The sequence below is a fragment of the Stegodyphus dumicola genome, chromosome 2 (assembly GCF_044657685.1).
Source record: "Stegodyphus dumicola isolate Sdum_Otavi_A_Nest chromosome 2, ASM4465768v1".
Taxonomy (NCBI): Eukaryota; Metazoa; Arthropoda; class Arachnida; order Araneae; family Eresidae; genus Stegodyphus; species Stegodyphus dumicola.
In genome coordinates this window covers 258,855,536-258,878,060 of record NC_140769.1, presented here as the reverse complement: position 1 = coordinate 258,878,060, position 22,525 = coordinate 258,855,536, and the positions used below count along the sequence as shown (strand labels likewise).

The 22,525-nt window shown below is 31.8% G+C and overlaps 1 protein-coding gene across 2 annotated transcripts; it reads right to left on the bottom strand.

Moving 5' to 3' along the window:
- Nucleotides 1-702: 702 nt before the first annotated feature.
- LOC118192382 (transmembrane and ubiquitin-like domain-containing protein 1) lies at nt 703-22,463 on the bottom strand. Of its 2 annotated transcripts, none has more exons than XM_035363331.2 (4): nt 22,324-22,463; nt 22,015-22,202; nt 6,958-7,337; nt 703-1,390 (listed from the first exon to the last, which is right to left on the bottom strand). In XM_035363331.2, the coding sequence occupies exons 2-4, from the start codon at nt 22,177-22,179 to the stop codon at nt 1,054-1,056; spliced, it is 882 nt and encodes a 293-aa protein (XP_035219222.2). In that variant the 5' UTR covers nt 22,180-22,202; nt 22,324-22,463; the 3' UTR covers nt 703-1,053. The 2 variants fall into 2 exon arrangements, with proteins under 2 accessions (XP_035219222.2, XP_035219221.2); XM_035363330.2 differs by having other exon boundaries at nt 22,292-22,447.
- Between the last annotated feature and the right edge of the window lie 62 nt (nt 22,464-22,525).

Genomic DNA, 22,525 nt, shown 5'->3' with positions numbered 1-22,525 from the left:
GAGTTGCCTCAGACATAATTTCTCTAAAAGAATTTAAATGGAATATATTTGTTAGATCAATCATGGATTAACAAATTGCTGTGTTCAGAATGAACCAGATACTGAAAGAATATTCATTTAGTTAAAGGTGCAGTTGATTGAATGAATGTATTCAGGAATGTAACCAATTTAAATCTGGTAAAATAATGGGAAGGAATGTATCAATAACTGCATACCTTTACATACAATTTAAAGAAGAATTAATTTAAATATTGAAATGACAACAAGAATTTTATTCATCATGTTTGAGACATTTTAAGAAGATATATTAGTGTATTTCTTTTTATAAATACTTCGAAACTGTTTTGGAGTCTCCCAAAGCATATAATGTCAGATCTGAGAAGCAAAGTATTGTTATTCATAAGAGTAATTTCATAGAGAAATTTTAGTCTTATAGCTGGTTTTAGTGAGACAACACTATTTGTATTTCAAAAGTTTTTTCTGCCACCACTTATATTCATTTGTGTATATATAGATACCATATTAGTAACATATTAAAGTTCGTAATGTAACATGTTTTTTAAAATTATTTTATATTGTTTTAATTTTGAATACTAGTACAGGTGCATGATAAAAGATTTTTTGATACTAAGTACAGTATAAAAGATATCATCAAATACATTTTGCTTAGTATGTAGAAGAATTAAGTAAAAAAATTTGGCATTTATTTTTGCTGTTAAAGTATAATTTTATTTATAATATGAAAAACCACCATTCACTGACACATTTCACAATCAGAATTTCATGCTTAGTGGTGATTGTGCCCACTTTTCTCTCGGCTGTTCAATTTGCAATATTAGATTAAATAAAATACAGTTTTCATCAGTTTACACAGCTTTAGAATATAGAATTTATAAATATGGTACAAGTTCATATACATGTCATCGTGGAAAGAATAAGTCAATTCTAGCTTAGGCAAATATGTTTCTTATTTTAAATGCAAAATTGTAATGTTCTTTAATTGAGAATGCACAGTTCTATAGAAAATTATATTTTTCTTGGGGAGGGTCATTGTTATTGTACATGGCTATAAACATAAACAAAGCCACCTGTGAATAGGAACAATAAGCTCAAGGACATAACATTAAAAAAATCTGGATATTTGAAGTACATCACCCAACATACTCCTAGGATAATAGATATCAAGGGCCAAAGTAAATGACTTAAATCTAAGTCTGTGTTTTGACTAATTGGTGAATTGCTCTGGGCTTGTTCTTGCAGGACTTGAACATGAATTACACATCTGTCTTGTATTCCATAATGATGAAGTGTTAGATTATCTCGTAGAAGTTGTCCACTAAAAATGAGGCGAACTATTTTATTGCTTGCTAAATCACCTGGAAAATGGGTTCTAAAAGATGAACAAAAGTTTTTGTAAGTAGCTATAAAATATTACAAAGGTATTTCAGTAAATATCCAATAAAAATATTATTTCAAGAAAATTTGAATTCTTATAAAAAATTAGAACATATAATCTCTATTAAGAATTCACTGTATATATATTTTAATTGTTTAATATTTCATTGTGAAAAGCATTTTATAAGACACTAAATAAACTTAATGCAAGCACTATTGTAGTCATGCACAATACAAATATGTGTAAATATTTTTCTTCCATTCCACTCTAAAAATAAAGGATAAATACATCAAATATTTATAAAAATTAAATGGCAAAAATAATAAAAACTGTATACAGATGGAAAAAATACCAATATTTGTTTTGGAAATTTTGGTATCTAAATCGTGTGATGATGATGTTTCATGTATGCAAACAGATTGCTTTTATGGTACTGTTTTCAGAAAAGCATCTGTGTTTGTGGAAAATCCTTCTGTAAAATATTTTAAAAGGTGTCCCAGATAAATAATATGCTGGATTGTCCAAGACAGCAAGCAACTGGCTGGATGGAAATAGGACTGTTACAAGTTAAGCTAGTAATGTGATTAAATATCAGTTACAGTATCTTTCTCAGACTAAATAATTCAGACTCTTCATTAAATATCAGCACTTGTATAACATTAAGGAATATATAGGATCAGCACATGTGCAGCGTTAAGATGACCAGATCAAGATTGTTAATTGGGGACATCTTTTTCTGAAGACCATTTCTTGATTCTTCCTGTTAGAAAACAGCGAGGCACAGTGGTGCCTCACTTTGTTGCCAATCATTTTGTAGTCTCAAGAAGACAAATGACACCTTATACCGTAAGGATGAGACCACAGATTATTTGCTGATGGCAGTGGTGCTCTTAATAAATGAATCCAGATACTCTCTAGAATGTGGCTCACATCATGCTAGAATAAGAGTGAACCAAGAACACAATATATCCAATTGAAAATTGTTGGAAAACTCATTTACAAAGGTGGCAGTATCTTTGTTTACACAGAAAATAAATTTAGGTGGTCATATCTGCCTACGAGTTTCCTTTGAAATTTGTCACAGTTCAGACATACAGGGACATGACAACATTGATTCTTATGTAAAACTTATATATTATTTCAACTGGCAGTTTCCTTTGTTTTTATGAATGATTACTGTCTGTCTTTCCCAAGCCCTTATAAGCATAATTAAAACATAAGCAGAATATTCAGCAAATGGACTGGGTAGCTCAATTAATCAGATTCTAATCTAATCAAGCATATATTAGGCCACATTAAAAGAGATTATGTGCTCTGCCTCCTCCTTAAAGATCCTTAAAGCTGCAAAGGGAAGATCATGATATGTGGCTTTTACTCCAGAATAAAATATCTGACAATTTAACCAATAGCATGGAAAGAAGGTGCTAAAGCCTGCATTTACCCAGAGATGGGTATATTCCATATTGAAATATTTTAATTTATTTGTACAAAAGAATATTTATTATATAAATCATACATTTACCCTAACTATGTATGTTTCTTATGTACTTATGGGGCAAAATATTAATTTTCTTCCATTAGGTACAATCTTTGTAATACAATAAATCATGTAATACTTTTTCAATCCTTTATTTTAAAATTTCAACATCTAAAAATGCATATATTATAAAGCTTTCAAATTTTCACCCATTATAAAATAAATTGTTTGCCCCTTTTTTAAAACAAGAATGATCAAAGAGCATTAATTGGGCAATTTTATATATTTTTACTCCATGCTAACCTATATACATAGGTAAGGAGATAATGTTTTTGATTTAAAAATTCAATGGTGAGTTTCCAGTGAATACATAAGAATTAGAATCCCCACAACAACTCTTGTACTAAATTTTGAAAAAATACCATTTTCCATATCTAAGCTTTCTGTACTCATATATATTATTGATTAGATTTTAGGTAAAACTAGTACTTTATATGAACCTCATAACATTTTTTAGTGGCCAACTGGAAATGGTATTTTAGGCATTTTACTTGAAGCCCATAATGGTTTTCTTATTAAAATATAATCCAAAACTTTTCCATTTTTAAGTATTTAAGTACTTTTGTTGTATCAGTAGGAACTAGATATTAGATTTGGTCTTAAATGATAAACCAGAAGTCATACTTTGCTTGAGGCTCTGAAGAGGTTTTTGTGAAAAATTTATTTTGAAATAATCAAAAAATTTCTCAAAATTATTTAAATATGTATGTGATAGAGAAAAACATACTAAACATTAAATGCATTCTTAGAATTATGCCTAATGCAACAAGAATAAGCTCATTATATAGATGAGCTCTTGTTATGAAGCAATTAAATGCATTAGCCTCAATTTTGTGTCCATTTCACTCTTGTGTCAAATCCCTTTTTAAATAAAAGGATGCTGCTACAAAATGTTTTTGCTATGTGCTGTTTTTAAAGAAATAATGCAGCAATTAGTATAGAAAATGTAAAAAAAAAAAAAAAAAAAAAAAAAAAAAAAAAAAAAAAAAAAAAACAGCAACATTTAACAAACACTCTATTGGGAATTCCAAAGATATGCTGCTTTTAAAGATTTTGTTGTTAAATATTATGTGGTTAAGTGCAAAGAAAGTGATGTTTAATAAATAGAGCTAAAAGGACAAATAAAATGGGAATCAACAGGAGCAACAATCAAGATCGGCTGCTCAATGTGATAAAAGATCGCCAAGGTTTGATCCACCAGGCAGACTTACTACGAACATGAGAAAACATAGAATAACACATATTAGTGGTAATGGGAGAATGAAAAAAACCCGCGAAGGGCCTGTAAAGTCTGCACTGCCGCCAAGAAAAGAAGTTCAACTGCATACATGTGTTCTTCCTGCAACGTTTCTCTGCATGCTGGAAAATGTTTTCAGAATTATCATACTAAAAAGAACTGTGGATCCTAGGAGTTAAATTTTTTAAATAAAACATTTTAGTACTAATTAAAAAATATAATTGGAATAGAAATAGCATAACAGTTATTTTAGTGCTTTCTTCAATAATAATTATATACCAACTACTTATGTTTCGAAAAATTACGTAAATACCACCGTTGGCGAGCAGTGGAACCTATGTGAACCGGTGGCAGCGTAACCGCGCTTCGATAAATGCGCAGCCCGCAAAGTGTTAATGGGCTTTTTCACAACAAACTAAATTTTTAACTACATGCAATTAAAATTTAATTACCTTCTCTTGGTTCTTCTGAACATTCCATACTATTTATTTCTACTTACATTTATATATTAGTAATAACTTTCTGTACATTTAATATGTTGTACAAACACTGCTTGCTAATTTTGGTAATGCTTCACATAAAATTAAATAAATTTCACATCTGAGAGCCCAAATAGCTCAATATTTGATAGCTAGTATGTGGCCAATATGATATCTTTATATTTACTAGAACTTTAAATATAGATTTTTGATGTTTACAAAAATTTTAATTTTAACTTGTATATCAGGTCTGTTAAAAAAAGTTCCATAACTTTAATAGTGTGCTAAAGTGATTTAACAGCTATATCTGGCAGTTGACATTGCATATCAGTAATTTTAATAAGATTCTTCTTACTGCTACACATTTAAATTTTGATTAATCATTGTATTAGGTCGCTTTGTTAATTTTATGTTGTTTCTATTCTGCGATTTTCAAAATCAACCAATTTCATGAAGAGCATATCAATATAAAATTTTGCATTAAACTCTGAAAGAAATTTAAAGAAACCTATCAAATTTGAAATAAATTTTTACAAATCACCATTAAATATTTATATGCAGTTATGAATGGCTTAGGTAATTCAAAAATGATTAACAATCAACCAATGGTTTCTATTTATGGTATCTATCAACTGATGAGGCTGAAATTTGTAAAATCATGCATTCAAATCGGCAATTTATTATATAAAAAAGCATTGAAGATTGCATTTCTATTGGATCATGTCATCACATCTTGACTGAGAAACTGGAATGCATTGATTGCTACAAAATTCATCCCTCATCTGCTGGCTCAGGATCAGAAAGACAGTTCAGCAAGAACTTAAGAATTGTGCAAACAAGAACAAAGATTTCATAAAACGAATAATTACTAGCATTGAAATAAGGGCTTATGACTTTGATATTGAAACAAAAGACCAATCTTCCTATGGGTTAGAAAAGAAACTCATGGGAAGATCAATCTTCCTATGGGTTAGGAAAGAAATCCATGGCCAAGAGTATGACAGATCAGATCAGAAGTCAAAATGATGTTGTCTTTTTTTGACATTGAGGGTGTTATTCACCACAAATTTTTGCTGGAAGGGCAAATAGTGTGGTCTTGTCTTGAAATGTTGAAAAACTAAGAAAAAACTTAACTGTGAATAAGTAAATCTTTTTTTTTTTTATAATATGCAAATGCATCACTTTTAATTCATCATTTCTGCACCAAAACAGAGACAATATGAGCCTCTGTATTCTCCTAACCTTTTCCTACACACTTTTTCCAGATCTTGGATTAACTATGGGATTCATACATGAAATGGAAGCAACACTGGGAATGATGCATCAGTCAATGAGGAAATGGTGCAGTTGAATAATCCATAAATCCATGAAAAAATGAAGTTCAGAAGTATTTTGAACATATCTCATTTGATGTCATATGACACAGACTTCATATGATGACATTTGTATTATATATTTAACTAACAATAGCAAAAAGATATAAATCAATTGCCGAGCCTTTTCTAAAATGGCCAAACTAAGCAGCACTGCCGCGCAGCAAACATGCCTGCAAAGTTGTTGAATGTGCCAGATTACTGGACTTCTATGGTGCTAAGTTTACAACACAACTATTCAGCTAAAAGAATGAAATCAAATCATGATTTACGTAAAGATAACTATATTTTCTAATGAATCAAGCTATGATTATTACATGATTACAGATAAATAGTAAAAATAATAGCTAACTAATAATAGTAGAAATTTTCTTTGATAACAAAATTCATTCATAAAATATACAGAAAAATTTTGTTACAACTCGTTTTAAACTATTATATATTTTTTGCATACAATAATTATAGTAATTTTGATAGGATTTTATAGCAATAATTTTTAATCAAAGTTAATAGTGAAACAATGCAACGTGTAAGAAATAGAGTTTAGGTCAGATAATTACAACTGCAGTTTATATTCCTTATGTCATAATTACTGAAAGAACTTTATTTTGAATTTTTCGCTCCCAAAAATAAAAATTCTTCCACTGTTTTGCATTTAAAGATTCCAAATTACATATTCATATTTTTGTTAGTTAATCAAAAATGTTTATTATTTACTTCTCGGTAGAAAAAATTTTGTGTAACACACTTATGAAATATTTACCTCTCAAACTTCATAATTATTACTTTTTTAAACACATTTTAGTCTCAAAGATATGCCAATTATTTAAGTATCCAAATATTTTTAAATAGGTCATCTTTCTAGACATTCTAAATGTGCAAAATGCATACTTTGTTTTTTTTCTGTATTCTCCAGACAGATTTAAATCATATACCTTTTAAAATCTCCTATTTGTACTGTGGGATCTGATCTTACTATTCTTTCTGTATCATCTAAATATTTCAGGCGTATTCGAATTTCTCTGGACTCTGAGGAAGCTCTTTCTTCTGTTTCAGTAGAAATTTCCTCTGGAGGTGCAGAAGGCAAATCAGAACATGGAAGATCCGGATAAATGCCTGCTGTTTCTGTGTTTTCTGAGCTACTTTGTTTTTCTGTATTTTTATCCTCTGTGTCTGTTCCTTGTTCACTTTTATCTCTAGTAACTTCTGAAACATGATTGGCTGTTGAAGCAGTCATCTCTGTAGCTATATTTACCTCTGTGATATCATTTTCTTGGGAACTTTCTTCATTTCCAGATTCTGATTCATTGGTATTCTGGGAGGAAAGTAATGAAAAGTTAATATACTGCAATCAGATTTTTATAGTCAGATTTTCAGTTTTAACATTTGAAGCAGTTTGAATTTAAATAGTTATGACAGGCATACTAGTTTAAATATTAATTCATAGAAATTCAAGATACTATTAAAATATAAAAATCATATATTTAATATGAACTGTTCAAAGCTAAATAGTGGAGACGGCATTTGCTGACATTACTCCACCATAAATTAAAACCACACAGAGAGTTTTCCACTTATTTAATAAAAGGAGCATAGTGGTTTATTACTCTAGTGAAGGGGTTCCCAACCCTATGCCCATGGACGCCATGGCGCCCACCAATCATTTAACATGTGCCCGTCACTGTGGGATCACAATAAAAATGTTTTAGTTTTCAATAAAATTCTATATGAAAGTTTTCTCATTTTATATTTATTTGTCACAGAAATTGCATCCAACATAGATACCAGTGCAAAGCGAAATGCAATTGATCTCTTTTGTTATGTGCATGTATTATTAACTCTCCAACTATAAATTTACCTTGAAAAAGCAAATGGTGCCCACTATCCAAAAGATATTCTAGAATGTGCTTTAAGGAGGAAAAAGGTTGGGATCCCCTGCTCTAGTGGTTCCACTAATTGATTTAGGTAGTACCAGTTTGAAATATCATCTTAACCATAAATCTAGCATTCTTTTTACAGCAATTAGGTTGCCTTTTTATGTGTTTCTTCATTTTTTTCCTTTTTTGTAAACATTTGTCCATTTAAACAAATATTTCAAAAATCCTGATTGCAGCCTACATAATCTTTTCCCAGGCACTGACTTGAAGAATAGCACATGATTGATATGTGCCATGATAGCTTTGATCCCTTCAGAGACGTGGCTAAGGTGTTAAGCGCCCGGGAACACCTAAGGATTTTGCGCCCTTTTCTGTGTTCCAAGAATGGAAAACATTTCATTCTGAAATGTGTACCATCAATTTGGCGCCCCTTGGATGCTGCGCCTGGGGACGGATGTCCCCCCTTGCCCCACCCTAGCTACGCCACTGGATCCCTTTTAAGTAGTAGAAGTTGATAAAAAGTGTACTGAGCAGAATATGTCGGTGTTTGGAATGGTGCTTGAGCCTATAGGCTGCCATGCATGGGCAGTCGAGAATGTTATGTAGAGCATCTGCCTGACTTCCCGTTGCCCAGAAGGGCAGGTAACATTTCTTTTTAGGAACTTTTTAGGAGTAAGCTAAAACATTTGCCATGATTGGAGTAAGCTTGTAACAAGAAGTGGTCAGCCTTGATCCTTTTGAGACTAATCTTTTGGAAGATGTCTACGTGAAACATGCTGTGTCATCTTCATTCCAGTTGTCCTGTTAGATTTGTATAAAAGTGTCTTTTATGAGCTTTTCGGCTATACCTCCCGAGGCTGGACCCTCTATTGGTAATGATGTTGCCAGCTATTGTATGTGAAGATATGAAATTTACTTATTGAAATGATAATATTTGATTTCATGTCTTTAGTTACGGACAGTTTACGTTTAGTTATGGACAGGAGGAAAAAATTAAAGGACTCAGTTACTTGTGTAAGGAAAAACACACAAAGGTTAAATGCTTTTTTCTTTTCTCTCTCAGTTTTGAATGAAAGGAGATAAAATTTCAGAATATTCCTCCCCTTTATCTTCTCAAAGAGACTTTGAGTCAACCTAAATGAATTGATATTTCTCCAAAATTACTGGATAACAATAAAGAGAAAAATCTAAACCAATATGTTTTCAGATGATCTAAAATAGAACAAAATTTTATTAACTTAATCCTTTTTAAAAAGTAACTTATTTTTAGCTATAACAAAAAGTTTATGGAAAATGTTTGCAAAGCAGATCTGTTTGAAATGTAAACATTATTACCTAGTCACCTTCCAAGTACAGTAGCCGGTACTTTTCCGTTTTGCCGGCGCAAACGATAAAGTCGCCAATAATGGTACAACTACTGCCAAAGGGAATAGCTTCGCTGGTAACCTTTTACACTTCATTTTCAAAACAAGTTGCAGCCATTTCTTACCAGATTGATTGTTTCTTTCAATACTGGCATACAACTGCATAGAATATTTACAAAGATAATCAAATTTTATGCCCCAAGAGCATTCGCGGTAATTAAGTCAATTAGGATGCAATTTCACCACTCACCCGAAGGCGAAAATATAGAAATGCAAAATCAAGTGTTAAATTTATCAATTGTAATGACAATGCACTAGCGAAGTAAAGCACTACGGTTTTATATAACTTCTCAGTAAGCTATTCGTACGAATTGAAATAATTCTTGCATTTAAACTTGTATTCAAAATTAAGATTTAACTTCAAATTAATGTAGATAATTACTGAGAGAATTATATTTTTGTATCGTAGTTTACGTGAGATGAGATCACTTGGGGTCACGTTATACGAACCGGCGAATCAGGATGTTGAACCATGATAGCATAGTAAATTCTTAATGTCTTTTTACAAATTTATTGTCTTTATTTATTGGCTTTTTACAAAATTATAAACCATATTAAAATGTTTATGCCTTCAAAAATAAAAATTTCTTAGAACTAACATTTGTTAATACTTTTTATGTGTATACTGTATGTTGTCGCCGACAAAGTCAGATTGGCGAGATTTGCGCCGGCGAAATGGAAAAGTACCCAGTAGCCTAAATAACTGGAAAACTCAAGTAATGGAATATTTTTTAATTTTAGAACTTTTTTTCCATACAATTGAGCAAATAAGATATTTGTACCTTTCTACTATAAAGTATAAATAGAACTACGATCCAAATGAAACAAACCATCGCCAAGCAATGCAGTTTAGTAGATTAAGCGTGACATAACATTTCAGCTTCATATAATTAATTCTCAATAAGCCAGTTTAAGTTCGATAATAAATTATATAAGTTAACTATATCGTTTATTATCTAACTGTTGCTTATCTGTTTTTCAGTTGCATTTTGTAACAAAATTATTAAAATTTGGGATTTATCTTTGTGCATGTATTTTCAAATTTAAGGGATTCTGACATCAAGAGAAGTACAACTTATTGAAAATGGATAAACACTAGCTGTGCAATGTGAAAAATTATGACAAGAGAATTACATTTTTTATACATATGTGTTAGCATTTAATTAGTTCCTTTATTAAAAACACATTCCGTCAAACATTAATTGTTAAATACTTGCTTTATTCAGAAACGTTACCGTCAACATTACTGCTCAAGAAACATTACAGTTCAAGTTATTATCGTTCTGAAAAAAACTGTTGTTGCCAATCGTGAAAATACATTTTAAATAAAATTAATACGTTGCATTTACATTCGGGCATCCTGACTTAGTTACGACCTTGGAACATTAAGAACTTATATTTAAAAAAATTAAATCTGTAATATTAATGTTTATAGTTCGAAAGTCTTTAGCTGTCATATAGATTCAGCGTCGTTTTCTATTCTTTTTCCGTGTCCTAGTTTTAGTAATATGCGGAGTGTTATCGTTATCCCCAGTAACACTAATGTCATCACCATCATCTTCTTCTGATTCAGCTTGACACTGCCATGACTTTAATTGGCTCACATGAGCTGTCGTACTAAAGAAATGTCCTTTCACCTTCTCTTCTAATCGAGTCACTCTATAGGTATCACTTGGTAAAACTTCTGTAACTACCAAAGGTCCTCGATACTTTTGTTGTGTTTTGGTTGATTATCCAGTTGATTTAGGTACTCTTCTCATAACTACTATTTCTCCTCGTTCGAATGTTAAAGAATTGCTTTTCTTCTTGTCATAATTTGCTTTCATTTTCATCTGCATATCTTCAATTCTCTTTTTAGCTTCATTTTGTAAGATTACTGGATTCTCCCATTCATTTGCATCTTCATCTGTAATCATCCTCATCAATGTTAAATTTTGGTGAATAACCATGAAGCATTTCGAAAGGAGTTTTATTTGTAGTCTTATTTATCATATTGTTTAGATTTCTTTCGCATTCCTTAATCTTTTTGTCCCAGTCTCTCTGATTCGGTTTTCCATACTCGTTTTAATCGTAACCAAAATTGTTCGATTTGCTCTTTCCACCATTCCATTACCACTTGGATGTTGAGTTGAATTGAGTGTATGACTGATTCCATTATTTTGACAGTACTCTCGAAATTCCTTCCCTGTGAAACATGTTCCTCTATCGCTGATAATTTTTTCTGGTAACCCAAAATCATCTACAAAACTCTTCAATGCAACTAACACATACTTGGTTGCAGTACTTTTCATAGGATATAAGCGTGTAAATCTTGTAAAATTATCAATTATTACAAATAATTCTGTATTTCTTCTTGAACTTTTTACGAATGGTCCTAAATGATCTATATGTATAATTGCAAAAGGTCTTCTACCAGGTCTAATTGGATGCAGTACTCCTTGTTTCTTACCACTAGGCCATTTTTTTTTACTAGGCATTCGAAACACATCGAAATGTGACGCATAACATATCGTTTCATTCCTTTAAACCAGTATGATTCCTTGATTTTGGCAACAGTTCTGTCTGCTGAAAAATGTCCCAAAAGATCATGAAATTTTACTACAATACCTTTTCTCATCGATTTAGGTATGACATATAACAATTTCTCCTTTTCTTGATCTTTTACTTTACGAAACAATCGATTATTCTTCAAGACGTAATTTTCAGTTACGTATTTCTCTGCATTCGTTCTATCATTTATCTTTTTCTTTAAAATGTCTATTAATTTGCGTAATTCTGGATCTGAATGCTGAATCATAAGAATTTGTTCATCTATCATTAGCGTTAAACAAACTTCCAAGTTGTTTTCAATTATAGAGTCTAAAGTTTCTTCTGGCTGATCAACTGGCGATCGGCTCAATGCATCTATGTGACTCATTTTTTTACCTTGTCTGTGCTTTATTTCAAGATTGTATTCCTGGATTAGATTACTCTACCTTGCTATCAGAGGATTTGAAGTTTTCTTCGCGTTTAAATAAACTAAAGCTTGGCAGTCTGTAATTACCGTAAATCGGATTCCAATTAAAAATTGTCCAAGTCGTGTCAAAGTCCAAACTATAGCCATTAATTCTAATTTGCCTGAATGATAATTCTTTTCTGTTGTTCCTTTACTCACACAATAAACTAAATGCCACTTTCTATCTTCACCTTTTTGCAACAGCATTCCTGCCAGCCCTTTGTTGCTCGCGTGTGTGTGCACTTCAGTCTCTGCTTCGGGATTATATAATGCTAGTATTGGTTCATTAGTTAAATGATCCTTTAAAGTACTGAATGCTTCTTGCTGATCTTTGTTCCAACGAAATGTTTCATCCTTCCTCGTCAGTCTCGTTAGCGGCTCAGCTTTCTCTGCGTATTTCGGTACAAACCTTCTAAAGAAACTTGTAAGACCTAAAAATTGTTTAACTTCATGTTCATTGGTTGGTTTAGGAAAGTTTAATATGGCTCGTACTTTTCTTGGTCCAGGTTGCATACCATTTGATTTTATTAAAATCCCAAATACTCAACTTCATCTTTTCCAAATTCGCATTTTGTCAGTTTCAATGTCAGCATTGCTTCTCTCAATCTATCAAACACTTTCCTAAGTTTTTCCATCATTTCTTCTCAAGATTTAGCCAGAATTAATATGTCGTCCAAATAGCACAATACTTCTTTATTAAGCAATGGACCTAAAACTTGATTCATAAGTCTCTGAAATTCTGCAGGTGCATTAGCTAACCCAAAGATCATACGTTCAAATTGACCAGTATCATCTAGAGTGATGAAAGCTGTTTTCAGTTTCACTTCTTCAGTTAAAGGAATCTGCAAATATCCATGAGCTAAGTCCAATGTAGTGAAAACTTTACACTCACTAAGACATTCAAGAAGATCATCTATCCTAGAGAGTGGAAATTTATCTTTAACAGTTTGCGAATTCAACTTTCTATAATCTATCACTAATCGTAATTCACTTGTTTTTTTCTTTACAAGTAAAACTGGACTAGCATACTGAGATCTTGTTTCAGTAACAATTCCATATTTCTTCCATTCATTTATTATCTTCTTTATAGAAGCACGCTCTTCGGCATTGGTTTTATAAGACTTCATGCAAATAGGCTTACTCCCTTCAATTTCTTTAATATCCATTTTTGTTAAGTTTGTACACCCTAATTCCTCCATATTTAATGCAAAACAATCTCGATACTCATTTATCAAATGTAAAACTTCCTGTTTTCTCTCTGGCGTAATATTGTTATTAACTTTAATTTCTTCTAAAGTAATCGGTCTCCTAAACTTCTTAATTTCATTTATTATCAGTATTTCCTTTTGACTTGAATTTTCAGTTTTCTGATCTGAACTTGGTTCAACTAATTCTGCTACTTCCGCTCTACCGATACATTGATTCTCTTTCAAAATTAGTTTTCGATCGCTGTAGTTAATGACTGGTATCACTGTTTCTCCCTGTATTACTTCCAATAATGAGCCTAACTCATCTTCCGATCCACTTATTAAAACATAACCATTATTTATTTCATCAGTTTTAACTTTCATGAAATTAACCATATTACTTTTGATTTGAGTTTCTTGGGAAGCCTTCAGTTTAATTCGTGGAGTGTTGCTATCATTTTGCAACGGTGAAAATGGGCAGTCATTAGCATAGCATATGTGCAAGGTATTACCTATCTTGGCGTATGCAATATGTGGTAAATCAATCCATGTTCGACCAACTAATAAGTCGCATGGTTGCGTTTCATCTCCTACAATGAGAACTGTAATGTCTTTTCCTTTACATTATCAATCTCTAAGTTAACAGTTACTTTTCCCAATGTTCTAGCGGCTGGTTTATTCTGGTTCCCCAAACCAAACAATTCCTCCACATCAGGTTTTATAATAAGATTCAGTCTTTTAGCCGCAGACTGTTTCAATAAACACGAACTACAACCCGTATCTATGATTGCAGTAATTTCTTCTCCAATATTGATGCGAGCATACTTTAAATATACAGCTGGTGAAACACCTGAATTCTGGTTCACGGATAAATTATTTTTAACATTTGTCAAGTCTGGATTCTTAGACGTACACTTTTTAAAAGTATGACCTTTTTCATTACATTTCCTGCAAATAATTTCTTTTTTAGGCTGTGGACAATCCGTCGCTATATGTCCATAATCATTACAATTGAAGCATTTCGGCTCACCCTTTTCATTGCGGATGCCAGAATTATATTCCCTTTCGTCCATTTTATAAAATTTATCTCTCAGATTGTATTTATTATCAAAACTGTTTTTAAAACCCACTTTGAAATTACCATCTGTCTGCATGGAATCGTTAACATTTCTTTGTCTTGAATACTGATTATAGGATCCTTCATAAAATTTAGAACCAGATTTGAGCTTTGAATTATGCCTAAAAGTTTTATTTTTTACTTGAAGTACTTTTATCCCTGCCCGAATATTTTCATATTCATCTAGTTTTTCAGCCAACTCTTCAGGATTAATGAATTTAGACCAATCATCAATGAAATGGTCTTGGATAGTAGTGGGGACCCTCTTCTTTAATTGATCAGTAATAATAAGTTGTTTTAAAGAGTCAAAATCTGCTACACTTAATCCAGCAAGCCACTCTTCAAAATAATTTTTTAATTCAAACGTGAAGTCCTTCCACATATTACGCAACGTTTTAACATGATCAACGAACTTTTGCCGAAACTGTTCAGGGCTTAACTTAAATTTTCTCAGTAGCAGTTGTTTAACGTGCTTATAGTTGTTAGCTTTCTCTTCTGATTCACGGGCAATTAATTAAGTTATTTCATAAGGCAATAGACCCAACAGCTGAGAAACCTAGTTTTGTTCTTCTAACCCAATACGTCGTGCCTGTCTCTCAAATAAAACTAAATAAAAACTTATATCACCTTCATTCAAATCATACTTATGCATTAATTTACTCATATCACAAATATTACTTCTACTAACATTAGAAGAAACAGAATCATTTACATTACTACTTCTGATTTCTGCTTCTATTTTCAATTTTTCAAGTTCAAAAGTTCTTTGCTTATCTCTTTCTATAATTTCCATTTCAAATGCTCTTTGCTTATCTTTTTCTAAAATTTCTAACTTTTCCCTGTCTAAACGATAATTTATAATTCTATCTAGCATTTGTTTAGTAAAGTCTTCATTATAATTCTTACTATTCAAAATCATATCTCTTAAGCCTACAATTTTAATATCAGAAGGGACATCTACATCAAGTTCCAAAGCAAGTTCTTTTAAGTCACATTTCTTGCCTCTTGCCAAATAAGCCATCTTAGACTTCAATTTTCAAATAATGATACAATAATTATACTCAAGTTCTTTCCGTTTAATACTTAGACATAACATAAAGTTTATAAATTCACGTACCTTTCTACTTTCAGTTTTGGCGAGCTTCCGCATTCAGTTTAGGCTTAGCGTGCGTTAAGGCAATACGTTGTTAAATCTAGATAATAATTCTAGTTTTCTCATTTTAAAATGTCTTTGTAGAAATAATATAAATCTTATGCCCGATTAAAAACATATTATAATATATGAGTTACCTCCTAGTGCTTAAGTGAAAAGGAAATACATTTGCTCAAGGTCTGATACTTAGTTCAAATGACATTTCACATTCTAATTCCTTTGATTATATAAAACCATGCATGCTTTCATAAAACATTCCATATAAAGGCTAAATACTCAAGTCTATACTTTAATACAGCAGCTGTGAAAAATATTTTTTCAAAACTTTTCAATGATCAAATGCTAAGTGAAATCAGCAATACCAATTTAAAAATTACGCAGTACTTAAAATTCAGAAAAACAAATTAGGGATAATGGCATAAAAGGAAAGCATAGATTAGTATTTATTGATACGAAACGCAACTACTTCGTATTATCTTATGTTTGCCCTTTGACATGTCGCCTTGAGTATCATAAAGGAGCTTTTAACACTATTACAGCTGATGTGTCGACAAGAAACCGTTTTCTATTTACAAAGCTTAGTATTCTGGGAATCTAAACGTGTAGCTGTTTACATGCATAAGATTTTATAGTTATGCAAATGAACGTCTAACAAGACAAAGTCTAACAACACTTTTGCATGAGTTAATCTGAGAAATAATAATTTTATTCCTTCACCTTCTGCCTAAGAAGCACATCTGTAATATGAATTGCTTTATGGAATAGCTCTGCACATGTATGACAGAGAAAAATTCACAATACCAAATTATGCTTGCATTCCTGCAAGTAAAACTCCATGTTTGAGTTCCGATAGAGATGGAGAACTTTTCATTCAAGTTCCTTAATATTTTCCATTTCAGGTTTGAATTTGAAAAATTGAAAATAGAAGCAGAAATCAGAAGTAGTAATGTAAATCATTCTGTTTCTTCTAATGTTAGTAGAAGTAATATTTGTGATTTATCCCACTTCTGAAATGTTAGCATTTAATTAGTTCCTTTATTAAAAACACATTCCGTCAAACATTAATTGTTAAATACTTGCTTTATTCAGAAACATTACCGTCAACATTACTGCTCAAAAAATATTACAGTTCAAGTTATTATCGTTCTGAAAAAAACTGTTGTTGCCAATTGTGAAAATACATTTTAAATAAAATTAATACGTTGCGTTTACATATGTCTGTAACTTGTATATGTTGATTAGTTAAATAAAGAATGATCTGTTCGCTCAAACTTCTGTTGGAAGGGCTGGTGCAAGTTTTGCGAAATCTTCACCAATTTTAATGAAATTTCACAATCGAATATCATGTTTTATTCAGGCGCTTATGTCTCAAATGCCCACTTTTGAAATCTCATTCATAATCTATATGGAGGTGTTTGATATTTAAGTTGATAACACATAAAATGATTGTTTTTACAATGTTAAACCAGGAATTTTTTCTACTCAATTGGCTTTTCTCCTATGAATTTCATTTTTCATACGATCAATTATCTGGAATTTGGCATGCCTCAAGCTTTCTGGATAGTGAAGCTTTTACTGCAGCATCCCTAAAAACATTTGCTACAATGGTCCTGCATTTGTGGAAGTACTGGGAGAATGTCTTTGTTGATATTTCTGCAAACTGGCTACCTATTCTTTTCAAATAGTTTGAATTGTCTGAAAACCTTGACCCTGTAGTGATCTTGTGGTGTCATAAGCTTGCTTAGTTTGTGGTTGCTTGCTCGTGTTGTCATCTATTATCACGTCTAAGATATGCAGTAGAACACAAGATTAGTATGTCCTTGAAGATTATAATCACCTTCAGATTTGATTCTGGGTCTGTTACATGGCAGTCGACTACCATACCACTGGTGCAAAGGAGCTCTTGCAAGGTAGATTCTGTTATTCAAACTTTGTGGTGACAGCGTTTATTTGGTTATCAAGATCCTTACAAACCCACAGGAATGTGCTGATAAGATGAAACAAAGGGGTCATAGCATGTGAAATCAGACAGATAAGATGGTGGTTATGACATGATAGTGATGTAGTTTGATTGCAGAAACTGGATCCTTTCTTGCTCAAATGTAACATGATACTGGATGGTTGAAAGATACTTTGTGTTTGCATTACAACAAACTATGCCATCTTAAATAATGTCACTTCATACATTTTTTAATACACACTAATGCTCTCTAACAGATAAAATACAGTACAAAGTCTTTAATCCGGACATCCATATCCGGAATGATCTATAATACGGATCTCAAAGCTCCAAACTTTCTGCGCATGCATAGAGTTTACGCATGTGCATAATACCTTTACGCATGCATGTTTAATGTATAACAAACAGTATAAGCTAGGCTAAAATTATCTATTTATATATTTCAGTTAATGTTGCAGATTGCATTGTTCCTTAATCTTCTAATTGGATCCGGCTTATTATTTTTTGCAGACTGTTAGAGCAATTTTATAAAAAGTAAGCTTGAACTTTCGATTATGTCAAAAAGAGTTTCCGATTCTGGAGCTGCCAAAGGGTCTACAAAGTGAAAGCATGTTTCGATGTCCACCAAACAAAAAGTGGAATTGCTGCAAAAAATGGATAAAGGCATGAAGAAAGTGACAGGTTAGTGAAAACAAAAACATTTTGATTGACAAATTAGTCGGTATTCTTGGCACAGCAATTACAGGACTTGAACAGCGGAACTGAACAAGAAATTATGTCCGTTTATGGATTTAAAGAGAAAGCATTAGCACATAAAACGAAGCAACTTAAACAACTTACATTGAAAGAAATGTTTAATAAAGTAAACAAATAAATATTAAGCTTTTTTTTTTTTTTTTTTTTTTAAATTTTGATACCCTTTAGATCATAATTGATCTTTATTTCATAAATTACAGTTTCATATTTTTAATTTTGTAATTTCTGCATGCCATCTTACCAGATTTAAATTGATGATCTATAATCCGGAAGAAACCCTAATCCGTATTTGCTGAAGTCCCGATGAGTCCGGATTAAAGACTTTGTACTGTATTACAAGTTTAACATGTATGAGAATATATTTCTGAGAACTTTCTGAACAGATATAAGCATGACATGTTAATAAAATTATTGTTCACTTAATAATTAACACATTTCTTCAAAGCTTTTATATTTCTGATATATAACAGTTCTTTGCCATTCGCACTATGTGTAAGAGATAGCATGCCAGTTGAAGTTTTGAAATTATTGGATATTTAACAACTAAAAGAATCACATGTCAGCCTAATGCTGGTGAAATAACAGCTGAAAGCTAAAATTATGCAAGAAACAGGGGCGTAACGAGGGGGGCAAGGGGGTGTATGATGCCCCGGCCGCCGCTCGCAAAGGGGCAGCAAATGGTCTCCAAATAAGATTTTCATCATATCGCTGTGTTTTTTTTGGGAGGGAAGGGGGCGCCAGTTATGCTCGCTACTCCACTGGCAAGAAAAACATTACTATCATAAAAACTGAATGACTAAACAACCAATTAATTAAGTAAACTTGAGTTCTTTCTCCTAAAACACTTGAATTTTGATGCTTTCTGCTTATTCTCATCCATAGTTTCAATATGCGGTAAAACTGCCATGTTTTTGGCATATCTTGAAATATATGTGTAACAACAACCAATCTATCATGCAGCAATACTGAATTATGTACTCAAACATGTTTTTGAGTGCATTTAGATTTATATGCTTCATATATATGTGTCTTTTTGCCGAGCTCTTCTTGCATTTTTTTTTTTTTTTTTTTTTTTTTTTTTTTGTTCAGAATGAATTATAATGGACGATGGAATTTATAAGCTGATATGAAAGAAACCATTGAAATTCTTCAAAAATATGGTATTTTGTCCAATTACAGAGAATGTGAAAATTCTCATTTGATGAAGTTATGCTCCTTGAAAGACCGAATTTTGTGGAAATGCAATATCAAAAACTGAAAGCAAAATGTTAGAATGAGAATCAAACTATTTTGAACACAGCTGTATTTACTTCACATTTTTCTTTGCTTGCTTTATTTATTATTATATATTTCAGTTAATGTTGTAGAAACTATGCACCAGTGAAATTCTTTAAAGAATTTAAATTATCATCCAACATGTGTTGACTGGTCTAATTCCCTTCAACAAGTATGCATGGAAGAATGTAAAATAAAAGGTAGTACTAAATGCACAGTTAAGACAGATGTAGCTAAACAAACAACTTTTACCAATTCATATAATAGCCAATAAGTTGGCAGCTTTTTCATGATATGTAGATAATCATAAAGCACCCAAATCTTTACTGATTTTAAGAAACTCAAATTCAGGAAGGGCAGGCTTAAAACATAAAACAAATTGCTACTCTTCCGTTATCAGGACCAGATTCAGAAATATATGTATACATGCAGTATATGTATGTATATGCATGCACAGTATATGTACATGCACAGCACATGTATATGCATGCACAGTATATGTATATGCACAGCACATGTATATGCATGCACAGTATATGTATGTACATACATAAGCATACAAGAAGGCATATATTTCTGAATCTAATCCTGATAACAGAAGAGTAACAACAAATTCAACTGTTCTTTTTTAGGATGGAAAGGCTAATTTGGAAACATATTTCTCACGTATATGTTTATTGGATACTTGCATATTAATGCAACCACCTTGCTGCAGTTTGGCGCTTTTTTACAGATAAAACGTTAAGAGCTATTTATCGGATATAAGTTGGCAGTTTTCCTGCTTTTTTTTAATAAAGATTTCAAAACTATCAATATTTATTGTCAGTAATCATTATCCACATGTGAAAAGAAAAACATGCTTTGGCAATTTAACATACAAATCTGAATAACTAAATAAGGATTAAAAAAAACACTTAACATTCTTCAAATTTTTTTGCATCATTCTTCTCTCAAAGTGCACAGTGCTTTAGAAAATTTTCGGCAATTTCTTCCATTGCTGGCAAATTCCATAAGCTCATATTTTAAACTAAAGCCAAAAATATCATGATTTGTTTATAAAAACCATTTGAACTTGGAATACAATGAAAAAGAATGCATATGAAAATGGCGTTGTTAACTGAAACAATTGTTATGACCTTGGTTGCAGAAGAATGGTTATGCACATGGCTGCCAGAGCTTGACACATTCTGAAAATTTGGCCACTTCTACTAAGGTGGTTGCATTAACATGCAAGTACTGTTTGCTGATTCTATAAGTATGACCAACATTTCATGATGAAAATTAGAGATTTAATCACGATCAACATGAAAATAAAGAGTAATTCATTTTTAAAAATTCAACCACAGCTGATCGTAGTGTTACTTAGCTAGCCCAGGGCAGAGAATTCCCCCCCCCCAAAGATTCATATTAAAGGTTACTTGTAAAAACATAATTCAGTATATCAGCAAAGCCTTGCCCATTTCACCCTTAGCACAACTGGATAAGAGCCACGCAAAACATCCACTGATAATTTATTAGGTACTTTCTGATTATCTGCATCCCCAGTGAAAAGTCATGAACACACTGCTGACTTTGGAGAGAAACATTTATCAAGGTAGCTCAACATTTATTTTAACAATGCAGCTAGTGCTACTCATCCACTTCCTTCCTTTCCCTTTTGCCCTCATGCACACGGTGATCTGCTTTCAAAAAAAGAAAAATCAGAAAAATGCAAAAATTCAGCAAAGTGCATAGCTTTGGCTTCAAAATCATAACATGTAGAAGAAAAAGGAGGCATATGGTGTCTTTAAACATAGCAAATTATGTATGTATTATGAATACAGAAAGCTAAGCCTGAGATTTTGCTGAAGACTATCAAAACTGCAATATGCAGTTCACTGCCATGCTAAAACACTCAAATTTTAGCAAGAGGGATCATAATTTGTAGTAATACTGGTGAAAATGTCTGAAGAAGTGGAAAGCTATATGCAGAGATGCTACATTCATACCTGTGTCGCTAAAGGAATATTTTTTGGCAACATTATGGGTTGTAATGCAGATACATTTTAGCGATTACAGTGAATATATACACAATATTAAGGGTGGGAAAAATTAAAAATTTATTATTACATCGAAAGACAGTTATAAAATAGTATGTCAGTATCTGAACTATTATTAACAATTAACAAGAACCATTAAATTCTTCTGTATATCCCCAAAACTTAAGAAGAGCCATGTTAATTTCATGAAATATGTAAACAATAATTACCTGTTCAGAAGCAGCTGCGGTAACTTCAGGTGAAACGGCGGGAATGTCGCGGATAAACCACGGATTTGCATTACGAAAAAAGTGGACAATGGCACACAAAACTAATATTAGTAAAGTAACAGCAAAACCTACTACTTCATCTCCTACACCTTCGATAAAACTCATAATTCGTCATGGATTAAAGAACTCTGGAAAAAAAATACGAAAATATTAATAACGTAAGAACAACTTTGATGATCTAAAGTAATTAGATATGTACCTAAAATGAAATATTTACAGCAAATATGTAAACATGTATTGTTCACAAACCGGACATTAAAACACCGCTTGTAACGGAAAGTGGTACTCAAAATCCAAGCACGTAGGTTCAAAACAGGATATTATTTCACAATTTTCAGCAGACTATTTTCTTCGGAATTCACTTCTTTTCAATACCATTTACCTAAATTCTCACATCTAACTAACTAAAAAAAAAAAAAAAGAGGAAAATCCAAACAGAAAATCTCAAAAT

Excerpts from the sequence above, each read along its gene's own strand:
- LOC118192382 (XM_035363331.2), bottom strand. The coding sequence starts at position 22,179 with ATGAGTTTTATCGAAGGTGTAGGAGATGAAGTAGTAGGTTTTGCTGTT. Across the intron at positions 7,338-22,014 it reads CCGCAGCTGCTTCTGAACAG|AATACCAATGAATCAGAATC; the intron begins GTAATTATTGTT and ends CTTTCCTCCCAG. Across the intron at positions 1,391-6,957 it reads CAAATAGGAGATTTTAAAAG|AACCCATTTTCCAGGTGATT; the intron begins GTATATGATTTA and ends TTCATCTTTTAG.